At 34.5% G+C, this 23,487-nt stretch overlaps 1 protein-coding gene across 9 annotated transcripts; it reads right to left on the reverse strand.

The window, feature by feature from the left end:
• Positions 1–80: 80 nt before the first annotated feature.
• Evi5 (ecotropic viral integration site 5) lies at positions 81–23,439 on the reverse strand. Of its 9 annotated transcripts, XM_088050664.1 has the most exons (12): positions 10,703–10,790; positions 9,292–9,419; positions 4,640–4,902; positions 4,355–4,581; positions 3,876–4,067; positions 3,412–3,771; positions 3,065–3,223; positions 2,780–3,016; positions 1,963–2,730; positions 1,815–1,916; positions 1,609–1,658; positions 1,085–1,178 (listed from the first exon to the last, which is right to left on the reverse strand). In XM_088050664.1, the coding sequence occupies exons 2-12, from the start codon at positions 9,357–9,359 to the stop codon at positions 1,172–1,174; spliced, it is 2,433 nt and encodes an 810-aa protein (XP_087906790.1). In that variant the 5' UTR covers positions 9,360–9,419; positions 10,703–10,790; the 3' UTR covers positions 1,085–1,171. The 9 variants fall into 9 exon arrangements, with proteins under 9 accessions (XP_087906781.1, XP_087906780.1, XP_087906789.1 ...); XM_088050655.1 differs by lacking the exon at positions 1,609–1,658 and having other exon boundaries at positions 81–1,178; positions 4,640–4,899; XM_088050654.1 differs by lacking the exon at positions 1,609–1,658 and having other exon boundaries at positions 81–1,178.
• Between the last annotated feature and the right edge of the window lie 48 nt (positions 23,440–23,487).

Genomic DNA, 23,487 nt, shown 5'->3' on the forward strand with positions numbered 1-23,487 from the left:
TGACGCAATTGTTCAATATGAATCATCGATTTCAGATGAGGTGAGGTAAGGTACTTTCATTGCGGTTTAAAAAAACAACGTTCATTGATACAAATATATTTAAAGAATAAAAAGAAGCACAAAACAATACATAAATTAAAATACTTTTCGACTCAACATATTGCAACATCAATATAATTTTATTGCTGTATTATTACATTAAAAATAAATAAATTTTGCGAATTAAAATATAAAAATAAATATCCACACCAATTAAAACGTGCAATATGTATCCTTAGAGTATTTTGTTTTATATCTAGAAATAAAACATTTCGATGTTCAACGATGGAATGTTGTTGAATTATTGCAACTAATCAAAAAAATAGCACCTATAAATAGGTAGTGACTGGTTTTTCACCTAACGAAAACTGTCTCAACGATTTTTGCTCAGCAAAATATAATCATTATAAACAGTTCTTCGGTTTTAATACTACCATTTTAACACAGATAGAATATTAGAAAATCTATTCTAACATCGTCTAATCTCACTAATCTCACAATTCATAAGTTAAATCTTGGTTACATATCCAAGAAAAATCTCCTAACATTATTCACAGATTTCTAACTGCTAAGTTACATACCACATATTCTCTCAAAATTATAGAAATACATGAAAATTGCACGCATTGATTAAGTACATAAACCTAAAGTTGTAATGTTTTAATAAAAAATACAATAAGTTAAATCTACACAAATATAAATGCACCATATTTTCTATTCATTCATCAAAATTGCCTATAAAGTGAATTACAAATTCTTTTTTTTATATTGACCTCTCAATGTATAGGCAAAAAATACTACAAAAACTTATTCTAAATTGAACTATTTCCTAAAAATTCAGTCGTGTGTCAGACCTTTGGCGCACACTTTCCTTCATGAGCATCTAAAGAAGTGTGCGTATTCATGTTGGGATCAAGTTCAATTTTGCCGTCGGTTTTTACACTGGGATTGTTACACAATTCGTTAAACGTAAGCTCAGATTTGGAGGTAGGAGACTCAACTATGTTTAATCGAAGGGAAGGGTCGTCCAATCTAAATTTTGTGTCATCATCAGTGCTGTCGATGGACGAGGACCTCTCTGATGGCAAGCGAGCAACCCCGGTCATTATTCGTCTCTTGAAAGACTCTAATCTCAAGACCTAACGAAAAAATACGCTTAGAATAATTTTCCTTACAAGAACAAATGGTGGGATTGCCAGGGTGTTACATTCATTACCACGGATCAAGGAGCGTTTCCCAAGTCAAAAGTAAAAAAAATGTTACACCACAAATGGTTTTAGAGGCGGTTAGTCTCAATATTATTTGAAGTGTATCATAGAGTTTTTCTCGGCAAAGAAATGTCTCGGTGAACAGCAGGCAGAGTATGGAAAAAAGCTAAGTGAATTAAGCGTACCCTGTCAAAATCAAGAACTGAAGACCACAGTAGTCATAAAAACTAAAGAACTAATTAAATGTAAATGGATGAACTTATGACAACGACAACATATAGACATAGAAGAACAAAATCATGCAAATACAACTCCATCAAAGTCTCCAAACTACTCCAAAGCTACATCAGTATTCACTTACTCGAGCCACTTCCAAGGCTCAGTATCCGGACTGGTGATGGGCGTGGGAAACTAAATAAACAATATTAGCACACACTATTCCTTCAACGTTAAGCATTATTATATACAGGGAGACATGTTAGTAAGCTGAAGCGAGTGCTTTTTTTAAATTCTGTGTGACGTGTTAAAACCATCCAATGTAAGTTTCACTAAAACACTTCATTTTACCTCAGCCTGTAAATCAGCAACTTTGTCCTGCAGCTCTCTAACCCTGTCGCTGTCATCGACAGATTGAATTCGCAGCTCTCCTTCAGTGGCAATTTCCTGGCTCTACAAAAGAAAAATGTAAATCCAATAGCAACAATGGAAAGTTTACCTTCAGTTCAAGCTGGCTAATTTTCTGTGTAAGCTCAGCAATGGCTTGAGTTTTCTCGGCGTCACTAATTCGAGCTTTCATGAGTTCATCCTGCATTTTACTTTCCAAATCGGCGTAACGTCTGTGTTCTTCCAACAACCGAGCTGCAGCTTCTCGATCTTTTAATTCCGCTTTCTCAAGTTCTTCTCGTTGTTTCTTAATTTCCTCATCCTGGCGCCTGAGTTGATTGGTGCTCACCTGAACTTGCGTTTCTAATTCCATCACTTTCAGTCTCAACTCTTTCACTTCTGTGAGAGTTTCCATTTCTCTTATCCTAGTAGTCATGAGTTCGTCTTCTAACTTCTGAGTTTCGTTGTTTCGATTATCCCAGAATAATAATTTCTTAGGTGTACTATGTGGCTCTCCCGAAGATGTCGGCTCTTGTTTATGCTCCTGTAGATGCCTTTGCCACTGATTGCTAAGTTCTGACACTCTTTGCCTAAGGTCTTTCAAAGAGAGATTAGCTTCGGCTTCACGCAACTTCACCGCAATGAGTTCTTCCTGTAAATGCGCCACGCTGTTGTCAGGTGTAATCTCGCGTAACGTCTTCTTATCTTCTTCCAGTTCGTGAATTCGAGCCCTCAAGTCGCGAATGAGAGCATCATTTTCGGCTTCTCTTAGTCTAACTTTAACTAACTCTTCTTGAAGACACTCGATCATCTCCTCTCTTTGTTGAAGTTGCTCTTGTTTCAAGGAAATTTCGTCAATAGAAGATTGCCTTGAAGTGTGCTAAAAGGACAAGTGAGACTAATGTTACAAAGAACCATTGAAAACTTACTGTCTCTTCCATCATCAAAGACAAGGATTTGATTTTTTCGTTGGCTAAAGCTAGTTGATGAGTTGTTTCTAAATGAGTATGTCGCAGTACATCTAATTCTCTTTGAACTACAAAAGTTGTTTCTTCCTCTTCGGCTCTGCTAACTTGGCCTTTCACTAATCTGTCGGCAAGGGCTTTACTTTCCTCCTCCAACATCTCGCATCTGTGTCTGAGCTGCTTGTTTTCGGTTCTCAGGCGCTAAAATTATGTCATGAGAACGTGAGATGGTATGTAAAGTAGACTCACTTTAAGCTCCGCCATCTCTTCCTGTTCCTTCGTCTTTATGACGTTGTATTCTTTTTCTAACTTCTTCATCTTCTTAGCGTTGTATTTCATGCTGTAAGCCGATTGCATGAGCCCTTCGGGATCAGCTTCCGCCCTCCCGGGAAGCTCTTTTTGGAAAAACTGCAAACAAGTAATAACACATTTATTTCAGAAAATTTCACTTACATCTTTGAATGATTCTAAATATTTAGCCGCCATTGTAACTGTGATTAATCAACTTAAGCAGTGATGTTATAACAACTCAGATAAGCTGATATGAAACGTAAACATCTTACAAAATCAACGAGTAATTACCAAACAATGCTCACCTTCAACATCCCTTCCATATCTAACGACATCAATTCGTCTTTTCCTAATGTTAACATAGCAAGAGCTACTTTAAAAATAATCTCCATTCCTTCTGAAAGAAAGACATCCATAATCCTACATGCTAAAGGTAATGACAGAGCTGTGGTGAATAACGTCAGGAACCAGCTGGAAGCATACATCGAAGTGTGGAAATTCTGTGACTGGAAATGCTGGTTAAGATCTGGCAAGTACTCAGCCACCAGATTCTCTAGTTGGTACATGCAAAGTCCTAACTCTGCCATACTAGGTTTGAACATATCACGCATTCGGTAGTCTTGCATGATCTTGACAAGAACTGCAAAGGCTTCTTCTTCCGGCATCTAAAAAATCGTAAACTTTTCTATAATCGACTATTAAAATTGGGAGAAATCGTAAAATATTTATTGAGCTTTAAAAATACAAGGATATCGTCCTAAAAACTCACTTGCATAAGTAGGAGACCCACGATGAAACCAGAGCCTTGGCAATAACCGACTTCTCGATCGTGCAAGGAATATGCTTTGATGACATTGAAGAGCGATTCTTGACCAAGACCATCTTTCTCCTTGAAAAAGTCATGCTCTGGGTAGGTTCGGGCAATGTCGCGACGTATCACTTTCTCACACGGAGATTTTGTCTGAAATGGTAAATGTAATTAGCCAGAGTTAATTTAGTCACTTATTTTAACATAAAAACAAAAAAACTAGCTCTAATTATAAAATTACACGATCGGAATGCACTACCGGTTATTTGTTCAACATTATTTTTCCTTAATTTTCTTTTATCTGATTAGTTCTAATCCATGATGTAATCCACAATCGACATACATTTTTTCTTCGTATGATTACAAAAGTTACTATTTTGTAACGATTTTATCGCCTTGACGGAATCGTGAGGCGTGACCGCCGTACATCTAGAACTTACTTTGATGTATTCCGCGTAAAGCTTTTTCTCCGGGGCCTCGGCGGCACTACATAGCAGCTGCCACACGATGGCCCTAAAATGCAGGGGAATTCCCTTCCTAACTAATTCCTTAATTTGAACATTTTGCTTCTTCCAGTTGTTTTCCCAGTCATTAACTATCGTACCCCAAGTGGTCCAAAGATCCTCTTCACCACAATCTTCCGGCCGATCCTGCGTGGAGCTCGTGCCTACAATCCACATTAATTTGTGGTCAGAAAGCTCCCGGTTAAACAACTATTAACTTACCCGATGTAAGGGAAATTTGGGAGGTATCCGAGCTTTTCCTTGAGTGTCCCGACGCCCCGCTCAGAGAGTTGAGGGATTTGGCGTCGGATTCGTAGAGTCGATTGGCCTCCTCCAGCTTGGCTAACAATTCAAGTTCGGCACCAGATGCGTTATTGTTGTTATTGTTGCATGGAGAGCTCTCAAGCCTCATGGCTGTCGGAGGCATTGCTGAGTAGCAGCCCCCATCGGATTCGACCACGAGACAGCTTAAGGATCCACCACTACTGAAATTAAGAGGTTATTTTTAAATGATGTTTCAATCTAATTGAATTCTAATCTACACATTGCCAGTCTTAAGCACGGGTTATTTTTGCTTGAATATATTTACACTGGAATTGAAAGTGTTCTAAAAATTACAAAATAAGCGTCTAGAGCTTTATCCTTAAGAGCAATTATCAGACACGAAGTTACTGGGGACAAAGAAAGTTGACGAGCAGAGGTCACCAGCAGAAATAAATTGAAAGAAACAGTACATTTGATTCTAATTTTAATTTACGATGACATGAAATCGAACCAAAAAATATTAAATTAAAAATGAGCAAAAACCTCTCACTTCCCTAACCACGTTCAATTTTTCTATTTCCTCTTTATTTCACCTCGGAGTCGACGTTTACGTTTACTGTATCAATAAAGTTGATAGCGGCTGGTTTATGACAGCCGTTCCAACATCACATTTTTACTGCCCAAAATTTACATAGTCAAAATTAGATCAGATGACAGGCTAAGTGTTTAGTAAAAGCTCTGGTAAAGCATACGAGAAAGCAATAAATGTCAACAATGTAAAGAAACCCTACGATAACGGCATAACGTTGCATTATCACAACATAACATTACTTCGTTCGCAAATACTCGAAAAGAATGAGATCAAAAGAAACTTTGAGATTCAAAAATTATGCACTTTGTCTTCTCTGAGCTGATACTGGTTTTCGTCGGTTGGGCAGCAAATTTATTTAGAAAAATTCCACACAGCTTGAAATGTTTCCGATAAATCAGGAAAGTTGTGATTTATTTAAGAGAAGATAAGTTTAAAAGAAACTTCCAATGATAACCACAGTTAGATGTAATAAATGGAGAGCGGCCGCAAATGCTCTTTTTATAAGTAGTTGCCTCAAACTTAATACGAATGTATTCCAATTTGTAAAAGTCTGATCTGATAACAAAATCTTCCGAGAATTCTGTTCGTATAACAATACAACATAAAATGTTTATTTCTTTCATAAAATGTAGAAAAATGTTCTCGAACACAATTTTTTGTAAGTACGCAATTACATAAAAATCCAAGAACTACATTTAAAAAGTTATTTTAGATATTTCGCTGAAACTGTGTTGCATTATTAAACCCGAGAGGCTCTCCTTCGTTCTACACTATATTTAAGCATACATATTTGAGATGGAGATTGCAGCGTCGCTTGGTAATTAAAGTGCACTTAATTCAATTTTGCAGGAAGAGCAGAGCTTAAAGTACTTTTCTCGTTGAAAATCCTGTTAGTTTTAAAAAGTATGACCTCTCATTGACGTACCCAATAATTTTATTAACAGATATTAAAATGCGAGTATTTAACATGAACTACTCTCCTCTGCGATCCAAATAATTTTAATTAAAATAAAATTGGGATGTAATAAAGAAAAATGTACACCATGCCGCCATAATTTTTTATTATAGCTTCACCGTATTATTTAACGCCTCAAGGCCCGCTGTTTTTTATTTACCGATAAAACTCCAAATACCTCTCTAATGTTTATAAGAGAAAATTTAAATCGATCACACTGGAAGCTCCAAGTTAATTACGTAAATCAGTGTTTATTTTTATACTAAAATATACAGTCGAGACTATAAATCTACGTTATTTTAGTTTAAAGCTCGGATTCTGAGGCCGTTGTACTCAAACAAAAAAACATAAAACTCTCCCTGGACGGAATTTTATGGATTGTCAATTTTTTTTACACCTGGCTCTAATGAGGTCGAGTTTGACTGCTCAAAACTGGGACAATTCCGGGAGATAATGCAGCGGTCATATACAAATGGCAATAAAGTTCTGTTCTAATTCTAGGCACATTTCCTGGGCATTCAAGAAGCGACAGCACGCAGTTTCATGATACATGTAGGAAGACAAGCGCTGTATATAACGGATATGACCATTTGAACTGGCGTTAAAAATGTAAAAACATTTAAAGTATGTTAAATAATACAAATTTACTACCAAAGAATGTGTTTATTTATTGTTATTATTGCGTACTGTTCTCATTGTCAAACTGGAACGTAATATTTTTTGCATTAGTCAGGAAATTCGAAAAACCGATAGCAAGCATATTATACTTTCACTTAATCGGTTTACAAAAGACACGCGCCAGCCAACACAAACACCGATGACATTTAATCCTCTCGAACCCTCCTTTCAACCACTTATAATTCTGTGGTAACCGAAATTTGCTCCACATAAAATATTGCAAGACTTGCGGAAAACTCTCGCAAAGAATGATGTATGGTGTAGCAAATTGCTACAGGAACCTTTCCGGTTAAGAAAAATCTATTGATCGTATTGGTAGACTGCTTGACGACCCCACGGCCTCATGACCCTTCTCCACAACCAGAACAGTCCTTAAAACATAAATTAGAAACAATTCCAATTTAATCTCGTCCGGGTCTCTGTTGAACAGATAAAACTTTTATCTTCTTTCAACAATGTTTACAGAAAATCGAAGTTTTAAAACCTCTATTTTGTCGGAAGTTATGAAGGCAAAAAAACGTTGTAATTTTACGACGTATTTTCTTTTCTTATAAAAAACCGGGATTGTTAATTCCGCCTTTTTGTGACTGATAAATCAGGGAATGGACCCAGAAGCACATAATTGTCGATAATTTGTCTAGAGGCTGTTGCAGGGTGGAGCTGATGGCTATCAGCTTTTACATTATTAGGGCGTTTATCAACCTTCAACGACCACCCCTTGTTTATATAACACCTGAACACTTCTTTATGATATAGGTCAGTGTGGATGAGAATTATTGCAGGTTCGGGGTCGGGAAGTTCGATAATGTTATCGGTCGGAAGACGTGTGCCGTTAACAAATTGTGCATTGTTTCCACAACTATAAATCACAACGTTGTACTCTAGTTTTCGATGAATTTGATAAATATAGAATATTGCAAAAGAAGTACAAACAATTACGGATGTTGAACCAACTATAAAATGCATCCTTGGGCTCAACATATTTAGTTATTGACACATCAGCACGGCACAGAGGAAAAGGATGTTAAGGTGAATGCTTGCAAAAAGCTTTCAAGTTTTAAGCACACAAACTTAAGAGGCAGAACCTTTCTATTAGCATCACCTTCGTACATTTATCTTTGACACAAGAAAACATCTTGTTAGTTTACGTCTGCTTATTCAAAAAAATGTAATTTTTGCGGCTGCATAACTAATAACATTAATTTTTCAGCACATCCTTCGTAAAACAAACAAAATTAATTACTTAATTATTTCCGTGGAACTATTGCAAAAATTTAAAACAGTTAAATTATAACTGAAATCATCTAATTTAAATAATGCGTCGGAGAAATTATTAGTTATTCAAATTTAATTATTATTAATTAATTAGTAAGTTAATGTAGCGAGTAGTTTGTTCTAGTTTGCACATAAAATATTTTTTTTATAAATGTGAAGGTGAGGGTGACTAAACAGTCTTTAAATAAACGTTAAATTCTGATTTCCAATTCTGAAAGTGTTTAATTTATTATTAGTAAATTATCTCCCTGTGCAAACAGTTTGTAAATTCCGAAATCCGCATAATATGTAAATAATAAATATTCCAATGGTGTTTACGGAAGAATATTTTCGTTTTTTACTACTTTTGTTTGGTTTTTATATCGATTAATGTGGGCAGTAATTTGTAACAAGGTTAAATGATTGTACTTGATTTACTAATTCGTATTGATTAATTTCTGAGAAACTTGGTTGAACAGCCTTATAACACCAATTCATAGAAATAATCACTTAATACCCCTATTTAGCTTACCCCCATTTTGTACAAATTGAATTAACCCTAGAACTCGTAATTGAAAAATCTAAAAGTAGATTGTAGTCATACATGTTCACCCAAATGAGAACAAAAAGTTTACACGCATTTAAACCTTATTTATTTATCATTTTGAAGGTTTACCATTCATTCCATCCATTTTATCCGCCGCAAAGTCCAAAAAACCGTCGTTCACTTCCTAGGATTTCCGCAGTAAAACTCCACATACCAATGACGCAAGCATAAAAACTCTAACAGCGCATTCTTCGCCATCAGCCAACCAACTTTTCTCGTGAAAATTTCTCAAGTTTCAATGATATATTTTAATCCCCTAAATTCCTGCTGTTTGGTATACCCGAATAAATGTACCACCCGGATTGTTTTAATTCCAATTTTCACCAAAGCTTATGTTTTCGGAAGGTTCATACTAACGGCTATTAACGAGCAGATTATGAGAAGCGACATCATAAAAGCCAACTGCTTATTCCAACAACGATAAATGTGTGATAAATGAAAATTAAAAGGAATAACTGTGACAATGCCGCTAGACCATTATTCCAACTTTGATAGCCCATATGGTACAATTTACATAAACTTACCGTTTACGTGGCCGGCGTGTGTACCAGTATCTCGAAGACACAAATTTTTGCAGAACCATGCTGTGCATGAAACACGTTATTCAAATCGTTTTCGACGCTTTTCATTCATGACTGGGCTAAAGTGGCATCTAAAAACAAAGTTCGCGTCTGGACTGTTACGGATTATGGAGACACGGCGACTTTCGGACATTCTGCTCGATGGTTGTGAATATTCCAAGATGCAAATTACATTTGCAACAAAAAGTTTAATTACGAGTAGTTTAAATTAATTAAAGTTTACGGATCACCAGGCAATTACGTAAACAAATCAAAGAAAAGAAATACTTAATTGATTTCCTGAACAGCAACAACAAAAATGGTGGATGCGCCGGTTCCGACGGCAATCCTCTTAATGAAACTCTGCAAAAAGTAAAATCTCCCGTAATTGATGCACTCGCTGTCTTAGTGCCTAGTAAGCTTACCAAAGAATCTGTGCATTAAGCAGAACAGCACGCAAAAGAAGTTGTTTACGCCGGAATATTCCGTGTAGATGTAATTAAGCAAAGTTTTAGAAGTGCTCTAAAGACCAAGACGAGTTTATATCAATTGTGAAAGAGATTGTGATTTTCGTAAGGACCAGATAATAGAGTTGAAGAATTCTCGCAGTCTTCGCCAGACTACATAACAACTAACACTGGAGAATGATAGAACGAGATTTAATCTCATAAACCCATTGAACTATCGGAGATTTCGCTATTCCGCGGACATTGATTTTGAACACTGCTTGTTTTATAGCCAACGGTGCCAAAAGATCATTGTCTAAAATGAGCTTCAAAATATAGAGCAGTTGTAAACTTATATTCAGATATGCAGTAGTGTACACCGCCTGCATGTTATGTCATTGAAAATGTAAATATTTCTTCTTTGCTTTCAGCTAGATTCTGCAACATTTTTAAAGAACAACACTTGAAATCGTAGCTTCATACAAATAGCGAGAAGAATTCAGCGAAATTTACATATTTTTTATTTAACTGGTGTGGGTTCGTGTAATGATGACTGACTCAGCAACGGCATCGAGCAGATATGTGAAACATCAGCGATAACGAGAGATACAAACGAACTCGTTATCACAGATAATCGAAAGATATCCAGACTTCGCAATAACATCAATAAATCGATTAGTGTTGAAATTTCAATGGATTCTCCCAACACAATTTCCCAATTGAAAACATAAAAAATTTAATTATCTCAACAACTGGGCGTTAACCGCCTTTGAATAACTAACGCGCGTAAACAAACAAAAACTAGTTTTACTGAAAATAATTGTTTATAATCAAAATAAACAACACAAATTACAATCAATAAGAATCTTTGGCGTTTCCGCCCATTATGAAAGCTGGATTTTTGGGGATTTTGTCAAATTTACAAATACCCTTTGTTATTCACGAACCATCACTCGTCAGCACCAATCCGTCAAAACAGTAGCAAAAGATCCCGCGGTTCGCGGAAGTATACTGCGAAGGATCTACATTCATCCTGGAACGTTCGGTCAGGATCGGAAACTCCGGGCAGTTTCCGAAAGGACCCGATCAATAGAGCATTCCAAATTTCTGAGAGAATCATGGCAAATTAATACTATAAAAAGGTTTCATTCAGTTCTTGATGTAGGGCAAAATCGTTACTGTTATTTATTCACATTACCCGATCCGACGTTAACCTATTTTCTATTTTGTCTCCCTATTTTGCTCTCCCTTCCCTTGCATTCGGATAGGTTTAGTAGGAGTTATTATGCAAATTGCATTATACGACGTTCCCCACGGAAAGGTGCAAATTTGATTGTATAACTAGCATCTGCATCAAAAAAGTCGAAATATTTATACAAAACTACTTATTGCAGTTCCAGTTAAAACTACCTGCTTGTTTTAATCGGCTCAATGGCTTCACTAATGAATCCGGACGTGTTTTATTAGTTGCATAACCTTCACTCCCTTTAATCACTCCAACCCTATTAAACAGGGAGTTGGCGGAACAGATGTGATTCGCAATGAGTTTTAGCAATTGTAGAAAGATAAATGAAGGGAGTTAGCTCCCCCGACATCGACAGCTAAAATGATAAGCCAGGAAATCGTGAAAAATGATGCCACTTACGCAAATAATTTCAACAATTGCTACGAATGGTGCTCCTGATAACATAATTATCTTCTTATAATTCAAATCAACATGATTCCTCAGCCTTTTGTTCCATTAATCAATGAACAGGTTGAAAACAAACTCTGTTTCCGCGTTGTTCTGAATATCAAATGGAAAAACGGGTGATGTCATCCACCTTCTTTCAGAGAGATTTATATTGAGTCCTTGCTTGAAGCGGTGCCAATTCTTACACGAAATTAAAATATTGGGTTTTAAACGGAACTCTTCAATTTTCTTGATTCAAGTATAAATGGGGACTGTCACATGTGTTACCACGTTAATCTTCCAGCCTCCCTGTCGTAAAAAAACAAAGAATCTTTTTTTAACAAGACGCCATCCAAAATCCGACAAAGCAATTTCAATATTGCTTCGTGAGGTAAGATTTAATATTTTACAAAACAATGAATTCTAAGCTCGAGGAATTTTCCTACAATTCAAATAATCCAACATGTAGGTATGGAGACAACTTTGGCTTATAAATTCCATATATTCTAGAAAGTATCCATAAAAAGAATAAATATTTGATAAACGAGCCTAAATATTCAAAGAAACATGCAAACACTCTGTTGAATATATGGTAAAATGCATTCATAAGCATGTAACTCGCACTGAAAACCCTTTGTCAAACAATTAAGCTTGCAATCTATTCAAATATCCTTTGAAACAGTAATAATTTCTCATGCTGGAGGCATTTCAGAGACTTCAAGGGGCAAATAATTGCTCGCTCGCCTGATAAACCATTGCAACTTTTTCCCCAAATGATATTTAATAAAACATAAACGAACGTGTTGGAAAACCATATTTCTCAAACGAGACATTCAGTGCTCCTTTGCGTATCGTATTCCCCCTTGTTTATAAATTTGGGGAACGTTTTCCACGACCGCAAAACTTACGAGACGGTCAGCTTCCCCGGAGGATTCCGGGCGAAACCTGATAGGATCCGACAAATAAAAGAACTCAACGGAATGAAAGCAACAATACTAGCATTCTTCTCTTTAATGGCTCTACAAGCAAATTCTCAGTTTTCCTTAAATTATGTAATTTCCTCACAGCAAAATAACCACATGTGAATCACCTCGGAACACGACACAGAAAACCACAAATTATAAATTTTCCCTCCATTAGATACGAAAACAGCGACGTGAAATATAATATTTCTTTTTTATTTTTCCTCCAATAAAGCAGCACGGTATTTACATGGAGATTCTCCACAAAACAGAAAAAATCAAAAAAGAGGCAAGGGCAGTAATAATAAAACTGAACGACTTCCCTTTTACATTTAGATAATGGTTTATTGACGTTATCGTTGGGTTCAAAACTGTTCTCCTTGATATTTTTCAGTTACTCTTTCAGTTATTTATTGCTGAATTATTTCCACCAAATCCTCCACCGTACGTTATCTCCGCGTGGCTTAGTTTTTATTAAAATTGAAAAAGTTAGAACTGCCTAAAAAGTTAATATTAGCAAACTAAAAATCGATGCCCCCCGAAATTTTCTAACCACAATATTTTATCACAACGACTTGTAAATTAATGTTTCAGACCGGGAAGTTTTACCTAATGAAACAAGTTGCACTTTAAAAAGAACTTGCCTCCGCGTTCTAAATATTTAATTAGCGACTTTATTTCAAGCAGTGTAAGCTAATATTAACATCCAACGAACTCAAAATTTAATCATTCAAACATCCGGTTTTGTAACTCGGTCTAAAGTAATTCTAAAAACTGTAACGCTTTTTTCACTTATATTGTTTACGCTTCGTATTCGGAAGGAAAATTTAATTAACTATGCAGAATTTCAGCAAACGCAGCATTAGTTTAATTAAACTGAACTGTATTTTATCTTGGTCACATTATTGTCAAATCAGCTTGCGTGACAAAACGTTTTACGAATTTCTGGGCCAGTGCTCTGAAAATAATTCATAGGAATCATCAAAAAATTGTTTATAATTATGGTGCACTTTGTCGCTACTTCCTGTGGAATTTTTGATTTGTTTATTAGTAAATAAATTTACAAGCAACCCTTCCTGTTTAATCAATATATTCTACATACATTCATAATCATAACAATAAAACGACCATTTCATTTAAACCTGCGTTGTAAGCATTACATGTAAGGGCTGATGCTAATCTCAGAATTAGGACAATTAATTAAAGCTAACTGTAGCGTACGATGTAATGGCAGAGAAACTCGTAAGTTGAATTTTCTACTGTAAACGATGGGGCCATAATTAAGTTGCACTTACCTAACCAACTTTCAAATGGTAAGTTTACCGTTGCACTCGCTAAATTTTGCATCGCCACTTTCCCGTGTTAGCACCAAAGTGAATTAAACGTGGTCGTTACTTGTTGTATAAAATTTTTCATGGAACGTCTGGTGGTGTATGTGACCTGAATAAGATAGTCCTAGATTTTTTTCCACTAAAATATGCTAGGATTTAAATTTTGCAAGAGCTCCAACCAACGCACGGGAGCCCTCAGCCATAAACTCTTGCTACAAGAATAAATATCTACGCATTGTGCTATAGAGCTCGGAGAAAATTTCCAATTAAATTCAGTTGCAAAACAAGAACGAGATGGCTTCCTTCAATTTGCTAAATTTTTACCGAAGGCAAGTTTATTACACGACAATAAAGTGAGAATCGGAATAACTGGGGCAACTGAAATATACGATCGGAAAGACACGGAGAAACCTATTAAAATGGACTAACAGAGCAAGACTGAGTTAATTGCCTGCAATTCGTAATTAGCACGATCCCGGTTATGGTCTAAAAGGGTAATTGACTACTAACTAACCAGAGAATTGAATTACTCAAAATTTGATTCAACCACTGATCATGCAAAAAATAGATTCCAGAAGTGGTCCCGCCTAGAATTCGATCGGCGTTTAATTAATTTTTATTTTAGACTTGAACAAACCCTATTGGTGTGGTCAGTGTGGGTTGGTAATCACCGGAGCGGTAAAACTCCGGGAAAATTATCGCGCATTTATCACCACTTTTAATTAAATAAAACTAATGCGAATTAGTGCAGGTTCTAGCAACTCCTAAATCGATATAATCTAAATTAGTGACATAACTCAAAATGTAACAAGACGAGGTAATCTGGTATGGTGCTGGGATGAGCTAGACGCCAAAAGCTATAAACTGCATCTTATGACGCCGTAGTCATCTGCAATTCTGGCGCTAATTTACTATGTAATTTTACCATAATTAACTAGCGTACGTCTACATATTTTACACGGAAATCCTATTACGTTAACCAAACGTTTAATGTAGGTCAGCTTTATTCAGTGGGGCTCCGTTCAGTTGCCTTTTCCAGGCATTCCAAGATAGATCAGGCCTCATTTACTTTCGAGATTTGCCATTTACCCCATTTTTTATCCCGAGTTAACAACCTGCAACGTGCCATAATCTATTCCCGAGGGTTTCGGCGTTCGCAATTATTAACGAGCTGTAACGCTATTCAATGAATGGATTCGAAAATTGCAAAATGACGTTATGTCAAACACAGTTCATTATTATGGCCTCGGAACTGAATGGCACAGATTTTGCGTTGACTTCCACTTAATTGTTACCTTTTCAGCTCCAAACAAGTTTCACCTTGACTCGAGAACAATTAATGTAATTTTCTCATAGTTCATTTACTTTTTGTACGCTTTAATTACGTCTTCCACAAAAAATGTTCCCAAACTTGTGCGCCCATTCTTACTTAAATTCAAGTTAAGTATTCGATTTGTTGGCTCATAAAATTCACAAAACATGTAATTTTCAGTATTAATTGGATTAATACTACATAGGTCATGGAATTTAAAAATATTTTCTATAACCTTTCTATTTGCATAATTCCACATATTTCAATGTAAAATTCACGCCAACCTTCATTACACTGTGCGAAAAGTATTAATGTAAGACCACAATTCAAATCAATTAAAAACATTTTTATCTTCGGCACCATCGCGTTTTTTTAAATACATATAACCCATTTAGGTTTTATTATACAGAAAGCATCTAGACACGATTTTATTATTGGCTGTAGGCGATTAATAAAATAAAACAGTCTCTTGATGCGACTTTCAATCATTATAAATGCGCTGAGTTAAGAGAAAATACGACCTTATTATAATTTAATTAAAATTAAAAAACGAAAACGGTCCAACTTAAAAAATAGACAAAAAAAAAGGAAGAATATAAATGGTGTTTTAGAATTTGAATTCCCTTTTAATTGGGCACAATTAAAACGTACCGTGAGAAAAACATCCAAAGATGAAATTTTCTCATTACGCTGCTTTGCTACAATACCGTCTTTGTTTCAAACAGAAAATTTTTAAGAAGTCCCATTATACTTGCAATATTGATTCTTATATAGACAAGATTTTTACTACTCTCAGCTTACTTCCTCTTCTCAAGGTTTTTACCATTAGATAATGTATTTATTTCACAAATAAACAATTTTAACTTGTAAAAACTGTTAAACTAAGACTTTTATTAGTAAAGTAGTGCCCATCAACACAACTGAATATAAATCTCCTTTAATTAAGTACAGCAAATTAATTACGCAACTCTCACTTTGACGTAACTGGGTCAGAAATTAATGTGAAAGTAATTACAGAATGCGGCAGCATTGTCAGATGTCTCTTCAGGTCGACAAGTACATTCCAGTTATTTATGAAAAATTACATATTTGGATTAACATAACAAAACATTCTTAAAATAACAATCATATTACGAGATGAAAAATTATTATTATTATTACCGCATTCTCATCAAATTTGATTAACAGTCAGTGTAAACAAAATTTCTCTGTAGTTGGAATCGCACCAACTCTCATAAAGACGTTTAGGAACTAGTTCTGCTCTCAAATTAATTCATTTCGAATACTACTGAGCTTGCAAGTTTATAAACGCTTTCAGCTATTGAATAAATCTGCACGTGGTTACGACCAGAAAGAGCGGTCTTTATTACTATTCATTTTTGCATACTCACATGAATATTTTTAGTGGTTGGGTCAATTACTTTAATTAAAGATGTTTACATTAAATAAGTGGAGTATAAAAAAAGTCTAAAGTAGGTATCTTTAATTTCTATGGCTGAAAAGTATAAACCAAAACATAACATAAATTGCTAATTATGATAAATGTTTGTTTTTATCCCAAATTAATTAGTTTATGAAAGCACCGTCATGAGGATTATCTTTCATTTTATGTCGAATACAACCACAAAACGCAAAAACGTTACTACCGCCATCATAAACCCGATTTATAATTTAATAAGTCGTTATGAAATTTAACAACCCACATTAAACTGATATTTCAAGTAGTTTATCGGGAATATGAGCCAAAAAATCAGATTAATGGGTATAATGTCTCCTTTGTGTTGAACATGCTTCCGTTTTTCTTCCTGAAGACAAATACTGTTTTGATATACTTATTTATAGAACGATCCTTTCAAAGAGCAATAGACTGCTTTTATACCGAGCGGTCAAAGGACCATTTTTTATAGACGGATCTCATTAAATTTATTATACAGGACATCTATAAAGGCTGTTTTTAAAAGCTTGAATGTATTTATTTATCATGTTCAAAACGTAAATAAAGTTTTAATTTTTTTATACCAACTTGCTTTATAAATAAGATCAGAAAACAGAATGTTGAAAGTAGAATTTAATCAAACGAAAACATAAATTTGAATTTCAGCAAAATTTAAACAAACACGGGGAAAATGTGAAATAAACAAATTACTTCTTTACCTTGTCTCACTCTAGTTTACGTTTCATTATTTTTGTAATCACCAAGGAGGCAATAAAAATTTTAATCGGGTAACATCTAAAATTAAATTTCCACGGACAATTCAAAACACACTGCAGCGAACTGATATTTAAAAATTCATTTTGAGTGTTTTCTAATCTTTTTTTCATCGATAGTAAATAGATTCAGTCGGTGAAAGGTAAATAATGGGATCAACATCTGCGAAATTTTTAGCAGTGGAAAATCAGAGCGCGTGAACAGATGATAAATGTAATGGACAAAGCTTTATTGAATGTCACTGAAAATAATTCAGCAACAATGATAAAAACATATGGTCGTCGTAAATAAATGGATCTAACAAATGTCTCAAAGAACGAAAAAAATAGACTCACATTACACGACTGCCAATGTACGCTTGTTAGAAACATAATACTAAGAAATTGGATTTGATATTATCATATTTCTATTTAAATAGCCATTTTTAATTATCTTTATCACCTTGACGTTATATGTCAAGTTTTGTTACACTTTTCTCAAAGAAAAGAGTAAAATCTGCTTACTAGTAAAATTTTAAATTCCAAAAAAAAAATCCTAGCCAAGAAAAATATAATTCACGTTCAAGTTATCCGTATAAAAGTTATTTTTTGTCCCGCAAAGAAAATATTGGCATAACTGCTAATACTAATCGTCCATGTATTTAATTTCTTTTCTAACAAAAAGTAAGAAGTGTAAGAAGTGTTGCTCTACTCCTGCTACGATTTATTTCAACTAATGCATATCTAAAACAATTCATTTATTATTGAACATTAAACAGACTATTCACGGGGCCGGTGTATCTCAGAAATCACGCAATAAAAGCCTGAAATTTTTCTTACGTTATAAGTATGAAATACATCACAAAAATTGCTTGTCCCAATTATACATGATTTTGAATCGCCCTGTACTTTGCATGTGGCCATAAAAATAGCCCACCAAAATAGCACAATTCCGTTATTTTTCAAAACGTCTTCAAAATTTCAACAAACCATCGCGTGTTGGAAATATTAACAACTCAAATCGATTGTTTAGCCATCATTGACTTACCTTGTCTCATGCATGACCGGAAATGATCGATTTTACGACAAAATTACAAATTGAACTCCCAGCATTACATACATAAATCAATATCACCACCACGCGAAGATATTCACCAACACTTTCACATTTTCAGTCCGTATCTCATTCGGTTTTCCTAAAAGACTAAAGTTTTAAAACGACAAGATTTAGCGAGTTGATCAGTGAATATTGCATTATACACAACTAGTTGGCATTGGTTTAGACAAAATTAGTCACGGATGCCTACAGGTTACCCATTGTTATAGTCCAACGAGGTGTCGTACAACCACGCTGTTTGAACAAAAACGTAGACCAATTAAACGCAAACGTATTAAAAATGCCATATTGGAGGGCACCCTTTAGGATTTATCTAATGAAATTGTAACAAGGGGTGTATTCATGAATGCTAGGCGCATTGCTCATCCGACGTGATGTCATCTACAGTCTTAATCACCACATCTCATTCAAAATTTCCGTGAAGGTTTCCAACACCAATTCAAATGTCACGACGTTGTTAGTTTTACCTGAAGGTGGATTTACGCTACGTTTTTTTAACGCAAGTAGGTAATAGAAATCTTTACTAAACGGTGGGATTAACTTTATTAACGAAAGTCAGACAACGGTTTAAACATATTTTTACACACACACACACACACGCACATCATTCGCGCTTCACACCTACACCGACCTAGTCACTGACCTTCTGTACCTCCTCTTCGTGGCATTGACATAATCGATAGCAAAACTACATGTTTTCAACAAAAAATATCAGATAACAATATATGCCATACCCGACAATAAAACAAATTAAACATTTGATAAAATACTGTAATTGAATCTGCCATTGCCGTCGCTAAATGTGAACAAACTCTTTTGCAAATGTATCAACTAAATTAGTCAACCAGAGCGGAACAGTAGGTCATGTTTGCTGTTAACAATACGATTACATTGTCTGCATCATTGGACGGCTACAATAACAGTATTCAAATTCATATACTTGGGTAATATCTAAATTTAAATTCTTCCTATTAATAAAACAGTTTATTGACTCTTCCGTTTATTCACAGATGCTGATTTTTAGGATACAATCAGTCATCAGTAATCACTACAAATTTGCAAACAAATCTTGCATTATAAAGAGAGTCTACTGCATTTCGTTGAGTACAACAATTATCCGCTTGAATGGAGTAACACTTATCTAAAAGCTACATAAAATAGTAACATCCCACTATTAATCTCTTTAATCTAAATATCTTAATTGTAGATTCAGATCCCAATACACTTCTCACGAGTCGATTCTTTAAAACAGAACTTGAGTCGTCTGACTGCCCATGTCTAAATAAATATCTCAAGAATTAACGGTCCATATCAGAAAGATTAAAGTAATATGTCGGAACACAAAAGGCTGTGAATTAATTATGCACTGGGCATTAACATGAACAGCTGCTTCAAATAATACGACTCCTAATAAAACATTCAGTAATCTAAAGTGTCTCGAAAACTTCTAACTCAATCTGGATTAAATCAACAGCGCCGCAATCAGAAACCCTCTGAGGAAGAATTTTTAACGATTTTTCTGTGAAACGCAATTTTGTTCTTTGTTAAACACTGTCCACATTAACTAATGAAATTTCTGCTCGTATTATCATCATCATCATTATTATTGCATTAAAAAAGAAGATTCTTTGTGGGGCTTATACCTTGGTATCAGGGCCGTATCTTATCAGTACCTAGCAAACGCATGTTGATTTTTAATTTCAAATTCATTCGATTATAGATTATACTATAACGACGTTTTTAGCTTAGCAATTTGAAATCTATTGGTAACTCTAGCAGTGATGTAAAAACAATAAATGTCACATTTTGAGGCTAAGCAAACATCAATTTATATGCAAAGATGCCAATGTTGACATAATAGTCTTAATGAATGTTCTGAAATGTCAAACTCAATTATTATATAATTTTTAAGAGGAACAATGTAATCTATGGCGAAACAGCCAAAAAACATCTGAATATTTGGAAACAATTTTAAGAAGGTTTACGCATTATTTTGTTCACGAAAGGGGGTTTTAACACACAATTGCAAATTGTAGTACAATTAAAAAAATATATCCTCTCAAATTTGTGCCAAAGTTGCAAAATTTTGACGAATTATGACCTTCAAGTGTCAGTTCGAAATAAATAGCAAGACTCTAGGTAATACTGCACTGGACACTATTGGGAACCGCAAAACTGCAAAACAAAAATTAAGCCCAACCCAGCCACTTTTTGTTTGGTACGGTGATCTAAAGCTATTGCCCAATTTTCCAAAAGTAGGCCTCTGCTTTTAAAAATTATTTCTTCGTGATCATCGCAGCAGTTACAAGAGTATAAGCACTATAATTTTAAATCGAAGACAACGATGAAAACACCAGATACTTTCGAGCAGAACCGATCACACATTTCCAAAATTCTCTGTTGTATAATCAATACTGCTTTATCTTATCTCGATGAAGACACGAAAAATGAGTCAATAAACTATTAAGACTCCACAGCAATAAATCATAAATCACTTAAGCGTTATTTATACCTTAAAGTTGAGTTTTTAAGATTAATTATTTAATTGTTGTTCTGCCTCCTTCTAATAAGCAAAACTGGCACAAGTAAGAGTGAGAGACTTAGTTGTGCTACACCTCACATGAATCAGTTATCCCTTGCAGAATACGGCTATAGCGAAAAGCCTTTCTGTGTTAACACACCTTTTTTTATTTTTGCTTCAGCAAAGCTTTTACCGAAAATAAATCAATGCCGGCCGTAATGTAATTATAACACGTTTTATGACCGTGCATGACAGTAATAAAAACAAAAATGTAAACTTATCTAAATGCCAAATATTTCAATGCTACTATTAAACATAAGAAAGTTAAAGTTAAAAAATAAACACAGAATCTCGAAAGTATGACTTTCTCGTTAAAAAACTCTAATTATGTTCAACCTTATTCAAATCTAAATATTTGGACGTCTCAAAAATCAGTTGGTTGATTAACCGATAGACAAATTTTTAGTTGAAATGTTGATACAAAATAATAAGAGTATTTTTTACAGTAATCATAGTGTAAAAAGTCAATAGTTTCATGATTCTTGCAAAACCCCAAACCGCAACTCCCATTAAAATAGGTAAAGAAAGGAGTAAAAATGAGTAAGAAAAGGTGCGGCCCTGGAATTCGCAAATAACCGTTTCTTGACTGCCTGGACTTTTACAACATTACCTGTGATCTTAAGTCGTAAAACCCTTAAAGTTAATCACCACTAGCACCTCAGTTTGCAAATTTTTCATCGCCTTTACCTTTTGTCACTTTTAATTATGTTAGTCTCGCTTTGAAGATAAAAGATCCTCACTTGATTAGAAGCATTTAAAAATTTTAACCATAAAATATGCCAACAGCAACACTATTCTTGAGTCAACATTTTAATGGACAAATATTTTTAAAACCGGGCTATCAATTTAAAAAAAAATAGCCTTAAAGCTGATGACAACCCTAAAATCAATCGATTTTGACAGAAAACTTAAATTTCAAAGCGTTTATGACAAATTTGATCTTTAGTGGAAAACGTATTTACTTGTTATCTTATCAAGTCTATCTATCCTACCAATTATGATAAAAATGAGCTAATGATTACTTGATTAAGTCTTATTAGACAATTTTTTTTTTTAAATAATTACCATTAGTAGGCATAAAAATTTATTACTATTAAGGTAAATTTTCATTAATACAATCGTGGACACAGAATCTTGGTCAGAATTGTCATTTGATTGTCAAAGTTTCTAAACCGGGCTTTACGGAGGACGTTTGTTCATAACCAAACTTCTAATTTTTTATTCAATTGTCATTTTGACATTTTAGCAATAATAAAACCACTCGACTCCTGAACTCTTCGCCCATGACCAAATGTTGTAACGCAAAACCAATTCTAGCTTCCTTGTTGCGGCACATCAATTGTTATTGGTGGCATATCGCAGAAATACGTTTTCAAAATTTGTTTGACTTTTGTATTAACGTCAATCATAATGACAATAAAGCTAGGATTACATCGAGACTTTTTGAAATGACAGGAAAATACTGTCCAAGATTCTGTGTCCACCATAGTAGTCTAAATGTGGTGCGATGGCATACTTTGGCTATGGATTTTCTTTTACATTTGAATGTACTATTGCGTACTTATTGTATATTTGTCAGTAGTTCCAATAACATCCTATTAATATGTAGTTCAATAGATTAATTTTTAGCCCGTTCTACAATGACAAAAAATAAGTGTACCAGTTACTTTTGGCCGTCAGTGTAACAACAATAACTTAATAACTACGTAAATAAAAATATTAACGTTCTACTGAGACCTTAAAATTTTCACCATCACTAAAGGGTTGTTATTTCCCAATTGTTTTTAACAAACAATGGCTTATATTTTAGTCATTTTCATAATAATTTAGATTTAAAGATTTAATGTCATTCTTTTAAGATACCTGAAAAAGTGGAATGCATCCACACCAATGATGACTCATCCGGCAAAGACAGTACAGGTCTTATCTCACCTGTCTCATTTTCAACAGGTGTTTTCTTCACAAAAACCAACTGCGGAATTTCTCTTACTATTAACTACTAAGAAAAATTAACCCTATTGACTCAAATTATCTTTCGGCACGGTAATAATGATATAACTGCGCTAAATGTAATTGATACAAGTGATTTAATATTAAATTATTAACTGACCTAGATGAAGCAACCAGATTATTGCCTATTCCTCATAATAATAGTGACTACAAACTGGAAATATGTTGCTTAAAAGAACTATCCTACTCACCCTAACTTGAAACAGAAAACTAGAATATGTTTTTGTTTACCATATAAGAACACCCTCGCACTTTCACCAACAACCACTGATTAAACTCCAAATTATAAACAGAACGGACTGTATCTAGATAATCACCACAATCGCAGAAATAATAATGTCCCAAACAAATTAAAAGCTTACAAATAAATTAAAATATAAATAAAAACAGTGGTTACTAAAATTGACGTGTCGAGCGTCGCACGCGTCGATACTAACCACGCAAACGTCCAAAATCGAACTGTCACCGCCCAGCTGATTACAAAATGCTATGCGGCTAATGTCACAGGGAATAAAAACGATCATTTACACGTGGCTTGTCAC

Source organism: Gnatocerus cornutus, chromosome 2 (assembly GCF_029298725.1).
Source record: "Gnatocerus cornutus isolate USDA-ARS CGAHR chromosome 2, icGnaCorn1.1, whole genome shotgun sequence".
In the NCBI taxonomy this organism is placed as follows: domain Eukaryota; kingdom Metazoa; phylum Arthropoda; class Insecta; order Coleoptera; family Tenebrionidae; genus Gnatocerus; species Gnatocerus cornutus.